Source organism: Artibeus jamaicensis, unplaced genomic scaffold (assembly GCF_021234435.1).
Source record: "Artibeus jamaicensis isolate MK-2021 breed Jamaican fruit bat unplaced genomic scaffold, CSHL_Jam_final scaffold_614, whole genome shotgun sequence".
NCBI lineage: Eukaryota > Metazoa > Chordata > Mammalia > Chiroptera > Phyllostomidae > Artibeus > Artibeus jamaicensis.
Window position 1 is genome coordinate 5,012,509 of NW_026522050.1, and position 19,372 is coordinate 5,031,880.

The following is a 19,372-nucleotide window of genomic DNA, read 5'->3' on the forward strand; positions in this document are numbered from 1 at the left end:
CAAATAGCTTACATCTAACTGCAGATTTTCAAAGTGTATTTTCTTCTCTGAGTTCCATAAATCTCATGTTTTAAAAAATATTTTCTAAAAAAGGATCTTTTTCTTTACTTTCTTGATACCAGGAATACATTACCAAGGAAAAGCAATTTGTTTTACAATGACAGCTGTATCTATTGCCTATCTAAACTAGCGAAATGTAACAGATTTCCTAAAGCTCCATTTTAACAGTAGTTTACAACATCTAAATGTTAAATAAGTTACTGAATATGTCACTTTCGCAAATGTGTGAGCAAGGTCAATTTATAACAAAAATTTTTGGTGCGAAGTTAGGCATACACAGGTGCGCTTACACTAAAACCAATAAGGGCCTTTAGGCCTGGAAGAGACACTGACATGAAGTACGTACGAAGTCAGGTACTTCACAAGTCTATTTTTCCCTTTACAGCTAGGTGGGCAACTCTTGGGACAGAATTAGAAGCAGGATATAAGGGGTGTGGTACGCTGATGAGAAAACCAGGGAAGGGAATTAGGAGGATCGTGGATCCAGGAAGGAACTGGGGAAGCTATTTCTGGGCTCCCCAAGGAATCTGGACCTTCAGCTCGGGGTAAATACTGCGAGACAGCTCTAGAAAGGGAAGACTCACTCAGGCAGGGCCTGACTGCTGAAAGTCACTCTTCCTACTAAGAAACTATGGAGGTCTTAACTCAGCAAGAGGGACTCCGACACTACGCTTAAATCAAAAACAATTTAGTGAAACTGACTTGTTTTTATCTCGCGTCAACTGTCCCAAAGCTAGAAGCAGGTGGACACACCCCCTAGGCAATCATCCTGAATTTTATTGGCTGCCCCTGCCCGCCTCTCTCAATAGGTTTCTTTCATTGGTCAACATTCTCAGGCTTCCCCCCCATAGGTGAATGACACGTTTGCTACCCAATAAGAAATGAAAATAAGCATATGACGAAGAGACTCCTCCCTTTTCCCCCCTCAACTTGTTCAGTCAATGGTAGAAGAGGTTGAGCAGCTGATACCAACCACCAATCCGTAAGGGCGGAAGAGGGACGCTAAAAAGATGATGGATATGGTGACGTGGCAGTGACGAGAGCATAAACTCCAATGAGTGGCAGAAACACTAGCCAATCGGCGATCAATTGGCCGGGCACTCTGCATTCTCCAGTTCTCCATAAGAGCTTCAGAAAATCACCAATGAGCCTTACAAGAATCTGATGGGCCTTTACGTAAACCAATCAACGGCGTGCCTGGACGATGTGTCCCACCCCCGGGCTCTCACTCGGCAGTATGGAATGACAGACCCGAAGAAAAATGCCAATATCCTAGAGGTCTTCAGCAAGTGACACTCAGTAGCACCAATCGACTTTCTTGTACCAGCGACCGATCCCTCCTCCCCACGGCGGGCCTGGCAGGGCGGTGACGCTGCGCGGCGGCGGCTGATGCGGTAGCTGTGTGGGGCTCTCCGGACGGACGGCGACGGCGGCTTTCGTAGGCGGTTCCGGTCCTGTGTCTCCGGGCGGTGGCAGTTCATGGCGGCGACGGAGCTGAGAGGAGTGGTGGGGCCGGGCCCGGCAGCCATTGCAGCTCCGGGCGGCGGCGGCACCGGTCCTCCCGTGGTGGGAGGCGGAGGCGGCCGCGGAGACGCGGGGTCGGGCTCCGGGCCAGGCTCCGGGCCCGCGCCAGGCACTGTGGCCGCGGCGGCTGCGAGCGGCCCAGGCCCCGGGACTGGGGGAGTGGCGGCGGCGAGCCCAGCCTCAGCGCCGCCGGCGGGGGGCTCTGGCGGCTCGGGCGCTGGGGGTTCAGGTTCGGCTCGAGAGGGCTGGCTCTTCAAATGGACCAATTATATCAAAGGCTACCAGCGGCGGTGGTTCGTGCTGAGCAACGGGCTCCTGAGCTACTACAGGTAACTGCTTCCGGGGCGCTGTTCACCACCGCAGCCCACAGTCCCCATGCCCTCACCCTCTCCAGCCGGCACCGCAACCAAGGTCGCCCCAGGCTCCTTTTCATCACCTGCCAGCATTGACAGTCCGCGACATGGGCCCACCATCATAAAGACTGAATGCCCTAGGATTTACCCCTCTGCCTGGGTTACCCATCTTTGGTGCCATACCTTGCCCCTCGGCCCCTGGCCTTTCCAGTTGTTTGAAGAGCATCGGTTTTTCCATTAGGTTTCCACCAGCATATCGGTGCTATGGTTAGTTTCGCAAGGGAGGCGCTGTTGTAGGTGCTGAGGGGCATGTATAGGAGAGCAAAGCCCAGGCTCTGCACCCAAGGAACTTAGAGTAAAAGTCCCAAGGTTTAGTTAGCTGTTTGTGTCTGGTCTCCAAATTTCAAGGTTATTAGCAATCCTTGATGTACCCGCCCTTGCTCTCTCCACTTTCAGGCACAAGGACACCGCTCACAGGTTGGGCCCGGTATCTGTCCCCTTGTCTTCCTTATCTCTCCAAAACTTGCTTATGTTTCCTCCTAGACATTCCTGAGCTAGACAGCTCAGAATGAAGATGTGCACTCCAGTGCTGCTTTTATTTTTGCTTGTCCCACCTTCTCCCATGGAACGATTGAGTGTTTTATCCAGTAGTATTTCTGGCGTCTCTGGTTACTTTGGTTTCAGTTTATTAAAAAAAGAAACAATGTCTTTGATATGATTACTTCTGTTTAACAATGTGTGTTTCGGGATGTTTAACATATGTTTATGGTGATCCACAGTCTTGTCATAACATAACATGCTTTTTGACTACTCCTGTTACTCTAGATAGAGGCGTTAAGATACCGGATTTGGGGAGAGAGCATAAACATTTTCTGAGGGCTAGCCAGTGTGCATGGGTGTTTTACATACAGTATTTCATTGACTCCCAACAACTCTGGGAATCAGGAGGTATTCCCACCTTCCTGATGAGGAAACTGAGACCTAGCTCAGGCAGCCTTCCTCAAGTCTTAAGGAGTCAGGATTTGAAACTAGTTCCGTTTGCACCAACATAACCTAAAACCCAGGTTAGTGTTACATGAATTAGGTAGAGATAAACTTAAGTAAGTTTATAGATCATGGTTACCATGTTTATTTTTATACAAAGTATATAAAAGTCTCCTTCCAGGGAGACTTTGCTTAGTACAGTGGCATTTCTAATTGAAATCTTTTTATGAAGACCATCATCCTATTTGGGACACACAATGCTGTTAGGAGCAGGTCACTCTAGTTCTTTTCCTCTACCAGTAGTCATTCTGCCACCAGGAGAGTTAGGGTGAAGGAATCTCTGCCATTAACTTCATTGTATTGGCTCTTAGAGAAATTTTGAGGGGTAGCCAAAGGTGGGAGTTGGAAGTTTAGTTGGATTTAGGAAGAGTAGAAAATACCTTAGTGTATCCTTACTGCTTAGCAATATTAATTGTGAACAGTTGTGTATATCATTTGCATTATTCTAATTACTTATCCAGGACTGTAAGGTTAGATCAAAAATAAAAAATTTAGTTTGCTCCAAAGCTTTTCCCTTACTCATTCTAATGTTCGATTGATTCACATCCTAATTTGGCTTGTAAGTCATTGTTAACACTCATTCCCCATTTTCAAAAGTTGTATATCAGCCAGGGGCCTTAATTCATGATCATTTTTCCCCATCTAAGTTCTTATCAAATCTACTTTCCAGGCCAGTAGATTCTTTGATCAGTACCAGTCTTGATCAATATGGATCTCGATTGGACATTAATAACATATATTATTGTTGTCATTGTTGTTTGTTTGTTTACTTTAAGAGAGGGGAAGGGAGGAAGAAAGAGAGGGAGAGAAACATCATTGTGTGAGAGATACATCCATCAGTTGCCTTTCTCACACCCCCAACTGGGAACCTGGCCTGCAACCCAAACATATGTCCTGAATGGGAATTGAACTGGCAACCTTTTGGTTTGCAGGCCAGCGCTTATATATGTTGTTTTCAAGTACTTGAAATCACTTTTGACTTCTCATAAGAGCTAGTGGTATCTGTCTGACCATAGATAAAACTCCTTCAAAAACATACCAAGCCACATGTTGGGAAATATGCCACAGGCCTGTCCTTGCCAGCTAAGATAGTCCCACCCACAAACCAACCAAGCAACCTGGATCCAGAATTATCAAGTCTATGCACTACCCTCAAAATCAAATTGAAGTACTTCCTACCAACTATGTTGGTAGTTTATTTTTCCCAATAGAGTTCTTCTGGTCCTCAGCTCCCTAGAATTATTTAGCTAAGTTGTCGTTCCTCTTGCTTTTCATGCCTCCGAAACCCATCATCTCCTATGTATGCCTTTCAAAAACTACTGTTGGTTTTTTTAACCGAGATCATGTACCTCCTAGACCCATCCCCTGATGAACTGTCCTAATAGACAACACCACTTCCCTCTCCTTACGTATCCTGTTCTTTCTTACATGCCCAGTTGCACAGATGGCCAGTTACTTAAAAGCAAATGTAGAATCCCAGCTCTCCCAGACACATCGTGACAGGCCCATAGTATTAGTTTTCCTGGCTAGCTTCTAGAGATCGAGTTACTGTTTCAACTAGCATTTTCAGGGAAGAAATTTCTAGCTACCTAATGCAATACTGCCTGAAGAACTTACTGTGCACCCTGAAAATCATTTTTTCTAGCTTCTATACTAATCATTTATAGCCATCTGTGTATTTACCCAAACCCAAGAGCCTCGAGGTCAAGCCTGCCTTACTCCTGGGGTTTTTTGTATCTTTAAAACTGCTACAGACTTTATATGATTTGAGAAACTTCTTTAGTTCACGAATGTGAACAGGCAGAAGAGACTCCTGGGAAGTGATTTGTAAGAAGTTACCAACACGTTGAGAGCAGTGTGGTAGAAGGTCCCAGTAGCACCTTTGGAGTAGAAAGCAAGGGTGAGCTGCTGTCCGCTGTGGGTCTGTTGTTTGGCCTGCATTATTCATAATGTAACTGAAGCTTGGGTGGGAGGGAGGGGAGGTAAGAATAGAAAAAAACAGGGATTCACGTTACAGTGTGGCAGGTGCAGGAGATGGAAAGCCGCCCAGTCCGTTGAGACCCCGCCTGGCCATCCCATACTGCTCATTTGGGCATTCGAGGATGAAAAACCAGTTTCGTGTGACAAACTGAACAATAGCACATCTGTCTTCCAAAGCACAGTAAACCGACTTTCACAAACATTACCAAATCTCACTTTAAGGAGATGGGTGCGTGTCATTTCTGGCATGCAGGAATTCTGAACGTGCCAGGTGTGTTTGGCCACTTGGCCCCAGTGAAAGGGAAGTGGCTCTGCTTTGCACAGTGGCAGTTGGCAAAAGCTTTGACCTCTTTGTGTTCCAAGTTGGTCAGGGAAAACTGCAGTCTCAACATGCAGGTCCCTGGGCATAGCCAGCAGGTGGTGGGGAAATTAGGACAGTTTGCACAGTATGCCCAATTGTGCTAGCAGCTTGCTATCTTTTCCTTTGCTTTTTTTAGATTGTATTTACTTATTTTTAGAGAGAGGGGAAAGAAGGGAGAGAGAGAGGGAGAAACATCAATATGTGAGAGACACATTGATAGGTTGCCTCTCTCACACTCCCAGCTCGGGATTTGGCCCGCAGTGCAGGCATGTGCCCCGGTGCTCAATCCACTGAGCCACACCAGCCAGGGCAGCAGCTTGCTATCTCATGTGAAGTCTCTTGTAGCTTGTTGTCACCAAGCAGTGCTGTAAAGTTCAGAAGTTAGTCTATGAATAGAACTGTCAGTCAGTAGAGACGGGGACAATTTTTACACCCAGTCCTCGGAGAACAGATTTGCTGAATCTTTCCTAGCTATTAATAGATGGCTTAGGAGTTCCCACCAATAGAGGTCAGTGGACCTTAGGAAAGAATATAGCCCAGAAAGATTAGACCACCTGGTGATTCTTTTGTCTTTTCTCCCACAGAAAGCTATACATTCCTATTTCATATCATCTGAGCTGTAGTCAACTCTTAGTACTCTAAACATCCGGGTGTGCCTTATACTTCTGCAATACAGTTCGAAGCCTAGTGTGAGGGGTCTCACGTGGGCTGAGTCAATGAAGTCTGGGAGGATTGTTCAGTACATGTAAAGGGGTGCTATTCCTTCAGGGAATGAAACTGTTATGCACAATTTTGTTGCATGAGTTTATAAAGCACTATGTTATAATTATAACTTTCTAAGTAAAAAAGTAATTCCTGACTAAGAAAGCACATGAGGGAACTTTTTGGTGTGATGGAAATATTCTACATTTTGATTATAGAGTTGGTTACACAATTATATACATTTGTCAAAACTCACTGAAATCATACACTTAAAATTGATGACTTTACCCCTGGCTGGTGAAGCTCAGTGGATTGAACGCGGGCCTGTAAAGGAAGAGGGTTGCTGGTTTGATTACAGTCAGGGCACAGGCCTGGGTTGTGGGCCAGGTCCCTTCTGGAGGACACACGAGAAGCAACTACACATTGGTGTTTCTCTCCCTCTCTTTTGCTCTCCCTTACCTTTTCTTTAAAAATAAATAAAATTTTAAAACTTGCTGAATTTATATTGTTTGTCATTGTACTTCAGCGAAGCCTTTTTCTTAAAAAAAGCTAAGGGTGATAAGAACAGCAGATCAATAGAGTTTGACTCAGAAACAACACTTAGGCTCTGAAAGGAAATTTCTACTAATCGTTTCTTGAATTTAGGGACTCGTTTGAGTGAAATATTAGGAGTTGCTCGTTCCTACCAGTACTATATTTTCAAAAGGCTTAGAGTTATGAAAAGAAATGGAACATGATCAAAGAGTAACCACCCATCAGCTTTCCACTTAGCGTGTCTTTGCCTCGTTGTTGTAGGTCAAAGGCAGAAATGAGACATACCTGCCGTGGTACCATTAACCTCGCCACAGCCAATATCACTGTGGAGGACTCCTGCAACTTCATGATCTCCAATGGGGGTGCTCAGACCTACCATCTGAAGGCCAGCTCGGAAGTGGAGCGCCAGCGCTGGGTGACGGCCCTGGAGCTGGCCAAGGCCAAGGCTGTGAAGATGCTGGCAGAATCAGGTGGGGAGCAGAGAACATCATGTCTGGAAGACTTTCCATTTGCTTGTCTTACGCACAAATCCAATTTTATCACTCATGGTCATTTAATTATCAACTGTCTCCTAGATGTCTGGGCTTCTCATCATGCAGTATTTCTCCTGGAATGATGATTTCCTACTGAGGGCAGTTCTGCCTTGCAGGGGACGTTTGGCAATGCCTGGAGCCACTTTTCTGGTGCTGGCCGAAGGCGGCGGTGCTATTGGCATGTAGTGAGTGGAGGCCAGGGAGGCCGCTAAACCTCCTGCGAGGCAAAGGACGGCCACCCCGACAAAGAGCTGTCTGGTCCCAATGTCAGTCGTGCTGAGGTCGAGGCTTACGTCCTGCAGGCGTGAACTGTTGTCCTTTTGGCTTTTAATGCCAACTGACTACCTTAAAATTTTGAGAAATAAATTATTTTATCGCTAAATCAGTCCTAGGATTATTACAGCTTGCAATCTGGATGTATTCTTTTTTTTTTTTTTTGATCTATTCTTACTTTTTTATTTTCTCCTGATATCTTTGTTAACTGTCAGTTGAGTTGAAACAATCTTTGTAGACTGCTGAAAACATTGTCTATGATGTTTCCTATGAAAAATCTTCATTTTGCTATCTTTGTTTCACCAAAAAAGAGTACTCTAATTATGTTTGGATTTTTTTTCGAGGAAAATGGTAGGATTTCACCCTCCTAGTTGTCGATAGTTTAATCATACTGAGCTTGTTCACTTTGAGCTGACCAAGATGGTTACCTGCCGACTTTTGTTCATTTGTTGGTGATAGTGGGTTTTTTTGTTTTGTTTTGTTTTGTTTCTTAGAGAGAGGGGAAGGGAGAGAGAAAGAGGAACACCGATGTGAGAGAGATACATTGATTGGTTGCCATCTGTGCGCGCCCTGAGTGGGGACTGAGCCCGCATGTGCCCTACAGGGAATCAAACCAGTGACCTTTCGGTTTGCCGAATGACCCCAACCACCTGAGCCTCTCTGGCCAGGGCGTCTGTTGATCTCCCTATGCCCTGTCATTTCCCGTACCGTATTTAATATCTATTAGGCGGTGAGAGGAAAATTCACTGCTTTGTAAAGTTTTCAGTAACAGGTGACATTTTCACTTTGGCCTTGCCTCTCTGTCTAGCAGCTAGGTCAGGTGTTTCCTTATTTCTTTTGTTTTGATTTTAGTGCTGATGTTAGCTCCCCCAAAGGAAATGACACTGCTGGAAAAGCACTTTGCAGCCACAACAGTGTTAAGTACAAAACTGGGAGCGAGAAGTGCAGCATAGCTGCCTACACGACCTCTTACTGGAGAGTCATTTAACACAAGACCTTGCTTTACTTTCAGTGCAGTGGTGGCTGTCATGTCAGAAAAGATAAATAAATGTGTTGTCTTCTCATCTTCAAAAACTATGAGTTTATGAGTCTTTTGGTGATAGGGACATGGTTTACAAGGAGCTAGGCTGTGATTCTCAACCCATTTCATAGGAGGCCCACTGATCACCCAACAAGTGACAGTGAATTTGCAGTAATAATCAGCCAGGACTGGACTGGAACCCTCACTCGAGAGTTTAAAGGCTCAGTAATTCATACCTAACCCCAAGAGCCATTTAGCTTCTCCATCCTGTCCTCTAGGTTCTGAAACTTCAGTGCCTCTCAGAATTACCAGGCAGCTTATTCAAAATGCAGGTTTCTAGGCCTTACCTCATACCAGCCAAATCAAACTCTGGGAGTGGGGCCAGAGAGTCCACACCTATAAGAGGAACTCCAGTGTTTGTGATACAGGTGGGCTGTGGACCACACTGTAGAGAAGCTGTCTGGTACCGGCAAGCTGTCGGTCGGTCAGAACGCACAGTAGGAGAAGCATCAGTTTGGTTGTGGGCAGACCTGGCAGGTTTAGGCTCTCGCTCCTGGGCCTGGAATCATGTAACTCACCTTTCACTTCTGCAGATGAGTCGGGAGATGAAGAGTCTGTCTCACAAACCGACAAGACAGAGCTGCAGAATACCCTGCGGACCCTGACCAGCAAAGTGGAGGACCTGAGCACGTGCAACGACCTGATAGCCAAGCACGGCACGGCGCTGCAGCGCTCCCTCAGTGAGCTGGAGTCCCTGAGGTTGCCCGCCGAGAGCAACGAGAAGATCAAGCAGGTCAACGAACGGGCCACGCTCTTTAGGATCACATCCAATGCCATGATCAATGTAAGTGTGGATGGTCCGTTTTGCTTTGTGAGTCTCTCCCTCTTTCAAAATGTAATTTTCCCAAATGCTGGAAAATCATATTGATAAAGCACCAAGCATTAGGTCCTGCTTTGCTGCTCAGGATTTAAGTTACATTATTTGTTGTATGAAGTAGAACAGGGTGCACAGATGGATTGACTTTCACGTTCTTCTCACATGCTCGGGAGGACACTGCCCCCGCCAGGGAGCAGGTTCTGCTGGTGATAATTGCATCCTCTAACCTCTCTGGGTTGTGGTTTTATTTATTTCGAGCTAACTGTATCTGTTAGAACTGAAAGGTCTCACGGGTCCTTTCCACTGTCAAGTTCTTTGAGCTTTTAAGTTACCGTCTGATCCCTGCGTGTGAATGCATGTGGCCTACAGTGTGGTAAACGGGCTGGAACCAGTACTGGTGGGAACCTTGTAATACTAGTTGCCAGTGTTCCCATCTGTACTCCTTGCTTTCAGGGGTAACTTTGAGTGGTAAGACAAAACACCCAGCTTTGGATACTTTTCTGTTTAAAAAGAAGGGCCAGTGCCTCTGCCTCCTTGTGACACCTGTCTTGGTGGCTGTCGTTGGCTGGTGGAGTACCTCTGCTGCTTGGCGGCAAGACTCTAAGTAAAGCTAAAGCACCGCTGGCATTAACAACGTATTTCAGGTCCCGGGTGGCTGGGATGAAATGAATACATGGTTTGAAATGCCGTTTGTGCTCTCCTGGTGACTGGTTCTCACCTGGCGGGTTGTTTTAGCAGCTTCTCCATGAGAACCCTAGAAGACATTTCATAACACAAGTGAGAAGGGAACTCTCTGAGAAAGGGCTTGTGTGGGGTTTGTTTTTTTCTCATCTTATTAAATGGGATGGAATTACGTCACCAGGTCCAGGTTTTCCCGTGTTAGGAAGTGATAATAAGGCATTTGCTTAGAGCTACTGTGGCTCTCGTGGCTCCTAGAGATCGGAGGTTTTCCCTGTGACCAAGGGGAAAGTTAATTAATTGCGTTCATTTAAAACCCTTTGTTCCTTACAAAACGTTGTGATCACCTTTATTTTCATGTCATTTTCTGAAGTGTGGGACACTCACCGGCGGTGGAAAGGACACGGGCTTTCGTGCACCGGGGCCCCGGCTGTGTCCAGGGCTGCTCTGCTCATCAGCACCGCGCTGGTTTCTCATGTCTGGTCCTGCGCCCTTTTTCCAGTCTGGCGCCTCTTAGTGGTTGTGCCTGTTTTTCTGGTCCTTCTGTGATCAGGAAAACCTCACAGATCACACAGGCCAGTTAGTCAGTAAGTGAATAATGTTGTCTTTTATCCCTGTCAGGTGAATGCCTTGCTCCATGACAGTTTTTCCTCTGTTGATAAGAAAAATTTGCTAAATAAAGCACCTCGTCATTGAAATTTTTCTCATGAAACCAAAACTTTAGTTTGGACTTTACTCTGGAAACTGTGCTCATTTTGGTTTTGGGGGCAGGTCTTCTCCAAATTGTAAGGGTCCAGAGCTGGTGTCAAAGGGAATGATTCCTTGGATGTCAGAGGAAAGTCGTGTCTTATCCTCGGGCACTGCCTTTACCTTTTTCATCACTGGCACTTCGTTTTGTTTTGTTTTGTCACCCCCGTCTTGTTTCCTTTGTCCCTTTTAGCAATGGTGGCTAGGTCCTAAGCATAACGTGCGTGTTAGGAGTTACTGTCCCAGCGCGTCTCTAACGGGGGACCTATATCAAAGGAAGTGTACGTTTTATTCAGCTTCTTAGGACACAGCTTTTCTTTACTACCACAGTGAATCTAATCAGAGGTGTAAGCTTGACACAGCCAGAGTATCCATCTGCTCGTCAGGGAACATCTGCTTCGCACCTTCTGTGTTCTAGGCACCGACCGCGCTAGGAGACATAAAACAAACGTGGGGGTAGCCCCTGCCCGCAGGGAGATGGCTCTCTAATGGGGGGACAGAGAAGTAACCAGATCGTATGGTCTGTGCTGAGTACATGGCAGAAACAGCACGGCCTGCTGTGGGATGGCGCACATGGTTTAGCTCAGACTAGGAGAATTCAGACTTCAACTAAATTCTGGAAGAGCAGAGAGAGCCTTCCTCCAAGAAAAGGAATATAGAGCCTGGGACCCTGAAGTCTGGGGGCTGCAGGTAACTGTCTCTACAGCCTGGGGCAGCCTGCTTCCTCCGTGACCTCAGTTTCTATTGTGTAAACGGTGACAATACTGCTCAGCTGCTCACAGGGTGTTCAGCAAAGTGCCTGACATGTCATTGTCTCTCACTAAATTCTCATTGGGATCAGTGTCATTAAAAGGAAGTGAGGGAGAAGAGTTGACCCAGGTAGAGGTGGTGTGTGTGGATGTCCTCTCTTCCAAAGTTCGGTGATCGGCTCTTAGTGGAGCAGGGTAGTAGCTGCTGGGGATGAGGCTGGAAAAATGACATGTGAGGAGGCGATGGGGTGCAGATCCTACTTCATGGGTTTGGTAGGTGCGCCTCTAAAGAGGATAAGATCAATTTTGGTGCAGCCTTAATATAATAGCCAACACCTTACTGAATGCTTTCTGTAAGCCCAGATGGTTCTAAATGCTTTACATGTAAATGCTTTACAACTTTTTGAGGTAGTTACTATTGTCACACTCTGTTTACAGATGAGGAGAATGAAGCACAGAGGGGTTATATTATTTGCCTAGAATTCCACAGCTAGACAGTAGGGTGGAGCTGTGATTGGAGTTCCAAAGTCCCACTCCAGCGTACCTACTCTGGACTGCCTCTGACACGGAGGGTGGGGCGACGTGTGCACCTGTAGCCCAGTTGGTTACAGTGTCATCCCCATATGCCAAGGTTGTGGGTTTGATCCTGGTCAGGGCACGTATAGGAATCAACCAATGAATGTTGAAATACGTGGAACAACAAACTTGTCTCTCAACCTCTCCCACTCTTTCTTCCTTTCTAAAAATCAATAAATTTTTTTAAAATAAAGAAGCGTGCAGATTCCAGAAATATTAAAGAAGAATCCATAGGACTTGATCATTGGATGTGAGAGGGACTCAGGACTCAGAAGCAAGGATTCTCCTTGGTTTTCTGGCTGGGGCAGGTGGGGGGGCCCTGGAGCTGCTGTGCCACGGTGAACTCCGGAGGGAGAGGCGGAGTCAGGAAGGGAGCCTGGGGAGTTCAGGTTGGGACCCACAGATTTGGAGATTATCTTGAGCCACTGAATAGGTAACTGGATATTCCGGTCTGAAGCCTGGTGAGCACAGAGCTGGAATTATTGATTTTGTAATCGTTAGCCTGCCAGCCAGAGTTGAAACCATGGGTGTAGATATTTTATTTACCTTATAGCTTCTCTAGAACAGGGTGTTGAATTTGAAGATTACATTGCTTCATTTTTTTCATTTATTTATTAAGCAAACTTTATCAGGCTCCTACTATGTGCAAAGCCACTAAAATATGACTTAACTATGAATTGTGTCTTCATATTGCTTATGATCCATATGGAGAGACAGAAAACAGTCATGACATTGCTGTGGCTGGTGCAGAGCAGAAGAAGTATGTACCAAGTGCTGTGGAAATGTAGAGAAGAGACTTGGGGGGAAGTGTCACAGAAGAATAACATTTGCCATCGATACTAAACAGTGAAGAGGTCTTGGCCAAGTCAAGAAAAGTGGTGGGAAAGGGCATCCTAGGCAGAGCGAATAAATATGCTGTTACAGGAAGGCCCGAAAGAAATCTGTCAGCCCAGGAAACGGTGAGCAGTGCAGTGTGGTTCCACGGGAAGATGCAGGGGCCTGGACAGGAGGGTGCCAGGCAGGTGGTGGCCCCACCGTGAAGGGCCCTTGTGTTTATAACTGGTAGTTAGGGAGCCAGTGAAGGGACTGATAGGATCAGATTGGTGTTTTGTCTCTAGAGCCTTTCTTTGATTCCTCAGGTAGGCTTCTGATTTTTAACATCAATTATTTCCTAATGGCCAAAATAAAAAGAAATGGAGTGTCCCGTATTTGGTCTAACTCAGTGCAGCCTCTCTGTTCTCAGTGTCTGAATTCCTCAGCTCTAGGTGACTTGAGTTCAGTCAAGAATTTATTGAAAGCCGTCATCTTCTGTTTTTCCTCTATTTCAGTGGGTAGATTTTTTTTTTTTTCTCTTCGTGTAGTTCACATAGCTGCCCTTTGTGATGTTGCCACAAATACTTTGTCTAGGTTTACTGCTCACTTGGCATTTGGTTGATCCTATGACCAGGAAAATATAAAAGAACCGTGACAAACCATGCTCGTTTTTTTCTAGAGTTGACCTTCATTGCTTCAGGAAGCTGGCTGTCCCCGATGCTGTGGAATGACAGGGAAAGTCTTTCATTGGAGTCTGTGTGTTCAAGTTCCCAGAATAAGGTTCCTTTTTGGGCTGAAAAAGGCCCGAGGGGTGTTTCTGAGTAGTTAAGTTGATGTGACACATGCTAACTCTTTTCCCCTACAGGCCTGCAGAGATTTCCTTACGTTAGCCCAGACCCATAGTAAAAAATGGCAGAAGTCACTACAGTATGAAAGAGACCAGCGTATCCGGCTGGAGGAGACCCTGGAGCAGCTGGCAAAACAGCACAATCACCTGGAGAGGGCCTTCCGAGGAGCCACGGTGCTGTCGGCAAACACTCCTGACAGTGTAGGTTCCAGTAAAGGTAAGACACTGGTAGATGAACTCCAGATTCTCCAGAAGCAGTGACTCGTGGGAAATGCGATAATAGGAGCCGCTTATTTCTTCTGACTTTTCCACTGTTTTCTACCATTCGTTGCTGTGTTTGTGATTAGATTTAAGTGAGCCTGCCATGCCAGGTTTGGTAAATGTAGCCAAGGTAAGTGAATAAGGCTTTTCCCGTTATAGATCGGTGCTGCTCTGGCAAAGGAGACATGAGTGACGAGGACGATGAGAATGAATTTTTTGATGCTCCCGAGATCATCGCCACGCCCGTAAATTTGGGCCACAAGTAAGTTGCCTTTGACTCGCCACCAGAATGAACATACCCGACCATCAGAAGGTCGGCAGTGTTTCCATGGAAGTGTCACGGCCGTCTGCGTTTACTGAGGTCTAGCCCCTGTCCCTTAAGTGAGTGGAGAACTGGTGGCTTTTTTACCTGGACAGATTGTCCACAGATGTTTAAATTCATACATATTTTATTCTAAGTGTCTTTCGATCACCCATTAATAAGTTTGTGCACTATGCTCAGCATTCCGCCTTGTAAAGACACAGCGAGGACCAAACTCTAGCTCTGCTCTTTGTTCTAACTCTCGTATATTTCCTGTCCGTGTAGACGTACTGACAGCAACATCAGTGGAGCCAGCAGTGACATCAGCCTTGATGAACAGGTGAGTTCTCTGAAGTGAGGGACTTGAAGTGTGATTCCCGAGGACTTGTTTGTAAAGCACTTAGAGAAACAGAAAGTGCTGGGATTTTTTGGGGGGTGGGGGTGGGGGAGGAAAGGTTATAAATACCAGGTTTTCTGTTCTTTTCGGGAGATTGAATGGCTCTGTGTTTGTTTTCAGTACAAGTATCAGCTGGAAGAGACCAAGAAGGTAAAGAGAACTCACATACCGCAGAAGCCAAACTATAGCCTCAATTTGTGGAGCATCATGAAGAACTGCATCGGAAAAGAACTCTCTAAGATCCCCATGCCGGTGAGGTTCGCACACGCCTGGGCTGCTGCCTAGAGGGCCCCCAGCCCCCCAGGGGAGAGTGCGGCCGTGATGGCCCCACCCACTGGTGTGGCCGTTTATGGCATGGTGTTGGTTACCCTTAGAGTTGTGCGTATCCCTTAAAATTACCTGCTTTTATTGGGGCTGTGGATCTGGTATGTTCTCAGATCACCTCGAATCATCTCTGTTCAGCGGTTTATTTAAGAGCAGATTTCTAGGCTGGCAGAGTTCTTTGCCAGGCAAAGATAACAGTTTCTATTTTCAAGAAGTGTGTAGTTTAAAGGAATCAGGCATGAAAACAGGTAAAGAAAAAAACATTATTTTTTATGATAGTGTTGTTTGAAGTACTATACATATAAAGGTTTGGGGAGCACAGAAGCCAAAACAATTCATTCCACCCTGGCTGGTGAGGTTCAGTGCATTGAGTGCTGCTGCATTGTGAAGGGAAGAGTTGCCTATTTGATTCCAGGTCAGGGCACATGCCTGAGTTGCAGTCCAGGTCCCCAGTAGGGGGTGCACAAGAGGCAACCACACATTGATATTTCTCTCCCTCTCTCCCTTCCCCTTTCTCTAAAAATAAATAAACTCTTTGAAAAAACAAAACAAAACAAAAACCCCACAATTCATTCCAACCAAGAAGGTGAGGACCGTGACCATGATGAAGACGGTGTCTGGGCTGACCTCCCTGCCTCCAGTCAAGCCCTCTTCCTGTCTGCCCTGTTGCTAAAGTGATGTTTTCAAAATTGAAAATGTAGTTGTGTCACTTCTTAGCTTAAAACCCTTTACCCGGTCTTCATGGCTTCGAGAGTGGGCCAGTTCCTGGGTGGGCTCCACGCTTCCCCTTAGAGGGCAAGGCTGTGTCCACACACTCCGGTGTTCTGGTTGTTGCAGTCGACCCTCAGGTGCTCAGAGGCGGCTTGTCTTTTCCCTCAGGGCATTTCTGCCGGGATTTCGGCAGCTCCCCACTCATCCTTGCCACTTTTCTTTTGCAGAATACCCTTTCTGTCAGGATTCAGCTGTAGTATTGTCCCTTTCAGCAGGGCTTCATCCCTGCATCCAGGCAGGGTGAGGTGTTATCTCTCCTGTGCACTAATAAGTCCAGTGTTTATGACTGGGAAGTAGATAGCACTTGCTTGTTCATCCCATAAGCATTCACTGAGCACTTGTTGTCTGCCTGGTGTTGTAACAGTATGTCCATTAGGTTTGAGTTTAATAGAAAGAAAAAATTAAGCCCTGGCTGGTGTGGCTCAGTGAGTTGGAGCATCATCCCATAAACCAAAAGTTTGCAGATTCGATTCCCGTGCACCCCTGGCATGGTCGGCATGCATGCCAGAGGGCAGCCAATCGACATAGATGTTTCTCTCTCTCTCCCCCTCCCTTCTTGTCTCTCTAAAAGCAATGAAAAAAATGTCCTTGAGTAAGGACATATTACAAATTCGAAACATATTGGTTTAAACCAGAGGTCAGCAGACTGTGAGCCTTGGGCAAATCTGGCCACTATCTGTGCAGCCTGCAAGCTAGCGGTAGCTTGTCTGTGTTTAACTTTAAATGTATTGGAGTGACATTCGTTAATATTATATGATTGTTTTTGTATTTTTAAATGCTTGGGAAGAAACCAAAAGGAGAATATTTCATATCATGAGAATTACATGAAATTTAGATGTTAGTGTCCATGAAGTTTTGTTGGAACACAGTGATACTCATTTGAGTTGCCTATTAGGGCTGCTTTCGTCCCACAGGAGCAGAGTTGAGTGGTTGTGACAGAGCCCTGACTGCCCTAAAGCCTACATGTTTACTTTCTAGCCTTGACAGAGAGAGCCCGGCCAGCGCCGCCTTAGACAAATACTAGCTTGCTCATTGTCATGGGAGAGTCCGAAGGAGGTGGCTCGGGGCTGGGTCTATGCTCCGCAGCGTCCAGACCAGGTTCTTTTCTGTCCTCTCCGTCTACCGCCTGTGGCCCAGTTTCTAGGTCACAATGGCTGCTCAGTTTGGGCAATCAGGGTCTCATTCCAGTCGGCAGGAAGGAAAGAGAAGAAGGGTGTGCTTCCTGGAATGGCACAGACCCTTTCATTTTGGTCTCTTTGGCCAGAGCTTGGTTATCACACGGCCACAGCTAGCTGGGAAGGAGGTTGGCAGTGAGGACGTCTGTATTTGGTGGCACCACCTAGTTAAAAATTCGGGGTCCTGCCTCTTACAGAAGGAAGGAAGACTGGGTAGTGGAGGGTGGCTGTCGGTTCAGCATGCAGCCAGGTGCACACAGAAATACGGAATGCATCCTCACACCCTGCTGGGGCTTATGGACCAGTGACCACAGCCCGCGTTCCGCATGGGAGAGACTGTCTTACTGGTTTTTATAACCTCGAGTCTTCACCAGGGCCTGGCACAGACACACACCATTCAGCACATGCTGAAGCAATCAGTTAATTGGGTCTTGGAAAGCTGATAGATTTATATGTGTGTAAGATTTCTGTTTAAAAAATGTTGACCTCCAGAAAAGGCCATGAGTAAGCATACTGTACTTGGTTCACTAGAGCCTGAAAGATTTCCCACTTGCCTGGTGCCTTGAAGGAAGTGCCTTGGGTAGGTGGGCTGGGAGTGAAGGTCTTTACAGCCTTGGAAATGCAGATCTTGCTTAGAAACAGCTTCTGAGTGTAGGTGACCTCGCTGTCCTCCTTTACCATTAGTTCCTCGTTGACTTTGCCACTGGGAATGTGCAGTCCAGCACGTGTTTGCCTCCAGGTCTAGACTTTGCCCTTCCCTGCTCTGTGCTGTGTCACAGCAAAGCTGGGAGCTCTAGGTTGTTTCTCGGGCTTCCGTGTCTGCTGGCATCTGGCCGGGCTCCACCAGTGCAAGGCACCAGTAGTTTACAGTGGGGGCGGGGGAACCCCAGGGTACTTACAGGGGTTCTGGCTTCTGCCAGATGCCTGTGGCCTTCAGGCCAAGTAGCACCACTGCTGCTGTCCATGCCTTCAGCTTCCCAGTGGCTGCGGCTTCCTGCCGATGCTAACCTCTAGCCTGTCTTTCTGGGCTGCCCAACTCTCCGTCAGCTGTGCAGCTGACTCCCTGCTTCCCTCCACTTTAAATTCACAGGTTCATTTGTTCCCCTGTTAGGCCTCAGAGTGATAAAATGACCAATATGGAAAGCTGGGCATTTTTAGAGAAACTGTGGCTCCAGGAACAGTCGGGGGTCAGTTGTGTGTAGGTGTGAAGAGCAGTGGTAGCTTAAGGACCCAACAAGGCACTGCTGCTGTGTCTTCTAGCCACGAGGAGACGATGCCACCCCCCACCCGCCCCCATTTTTGTCAGAATGTCTAGAAATACTACTTAACGTCATCTAAAATTCTGCCAGTGGGAAATTTTGTTGGCATAGTTAACAAGCATCCTCTGTGGGAAAAAATACAGACTCAAGTCTTACCAGTCCGTTGCCCCTCTCAGTGCGCACGTTTCTTGTCACAGTGCTGTTCTCTCGGGGCCAGGAAGGTGGTTTGAGGGAGTGGGGGCGCACTGTTTGGTTGGGGGGGGGTGGATCCTGTGTTCTGTAAGAGGAAGACTCCGGTGTTGGGCCTGTGGCTCTGTGTTCACTGGGAAATTTTCACGGAGAAATGCTTGGTATGTTCCTCAGGGAAGAAGCAGGCTCTAGAGTATTATTTAGAATTGTACAAATGCAAATAAACAAACATCACGTTAATCATGGTTATCACTGGCTGATGGCATTTCAAGTAAATTTTTGCTTCAGACTTTGCTTTTAAAATTTGTCATAGTGGAAATTATAAAATATTTTATAATTGGGAGGACAGTAAATATGAGGGGAGCCTGTGGCTCGGGGATTGGCAGGTAGGACACTGAACAAAGATGCAGAGAAGGGGGTGGACCATAGGAAAGAAAAGTATTGTTTTTGTTCGGGTTGTTTAACTGAAATGTTGCTTTAGGCTAGCTCCTTTCACTAGAAAGGAACATTTTTTTTCCTTCCTCTGTTCTCTGGATTCAGAATTTAGGCTAGTGATACCTGGGTCTATTCAGCTGCATTGTGGATTGAGTTAGCTCTTTTTTAAAAAAAATAGCATTTAAAAAAATACTGGTGTCATCTTAAATCCCAGTCAATTTAGAAGGTAACTTTTTTTAAGGGGGAGACTGGGGAGACATGTCTTCTGTTCACTTCTCTGCACCCAGTGAGTAGCATAGGGCCCGGCACATAGGAGGGCTCAGTGAATATCTGTGGGAGGAATTAATGAATGAATGAATGAATGAACGAATAAATGAACAGCTTCTGCCGGGGAGAAGCAGGGGACGTTCAGTGGGTGAGCACCCTAAGTTGGCTCTAAAATTTGAAAGGTGGAAACACAGCCCCCTTAGTTCCCATTAAAAGCACCCCAGGTCCCGAATAACACCTGTCCACTCTCAGAGCTGAGAAGTCAGAGTCCTGGCCTGATGTAGAACAGAACTGACACTTCATGGTCATCTAGTCCAGGAG

The 19,372-nt window shown here is 46.5% G+C and overlaps 1 protein-coding gene across 1 annotated transcript in view; it reads left to right on the plus strand.

The window, feature by feature from the left end:
• The first annotated feature begins 1,173 nt into the window (after positions 1-1,173).
• The window catches only part of OSBP (oxysterol binding protein), a 34,208-nt gene continuing 16,009 nt past the window's right edge, over positions 1,174-19,372 (plus strand). The window contains exons 1-7 of the mRNA XM_037145994.2: positions 1,174-1,913; positions 6,820-7,028; positions 8,979-9,229; positions 13,691-13,889; positions 14,093-14,195; positions 14,520-14,574; positions 14,752-14,883. Coding sequence (XP_037001889.1) covers positions 1,540-1,913; positions 6,820-7,028; positions 8,979-9,229; positions 13,691-13,889; positions 14,093-14,195; positions 14,520-14,574; positions 14,752-14,883 — 1,323 coding nt within the window. The 5' untranslated portion in view covers positions 1,174-1,539. The remainder of the gene's footprint in view (positions 1,914-6,819; positions 7,029-8,978; positions 9,230-13,690; positions 13,890-14,092; positions 14,196-14,519; positions 14,575-14,751; positions 14,884-19,372) is intronic.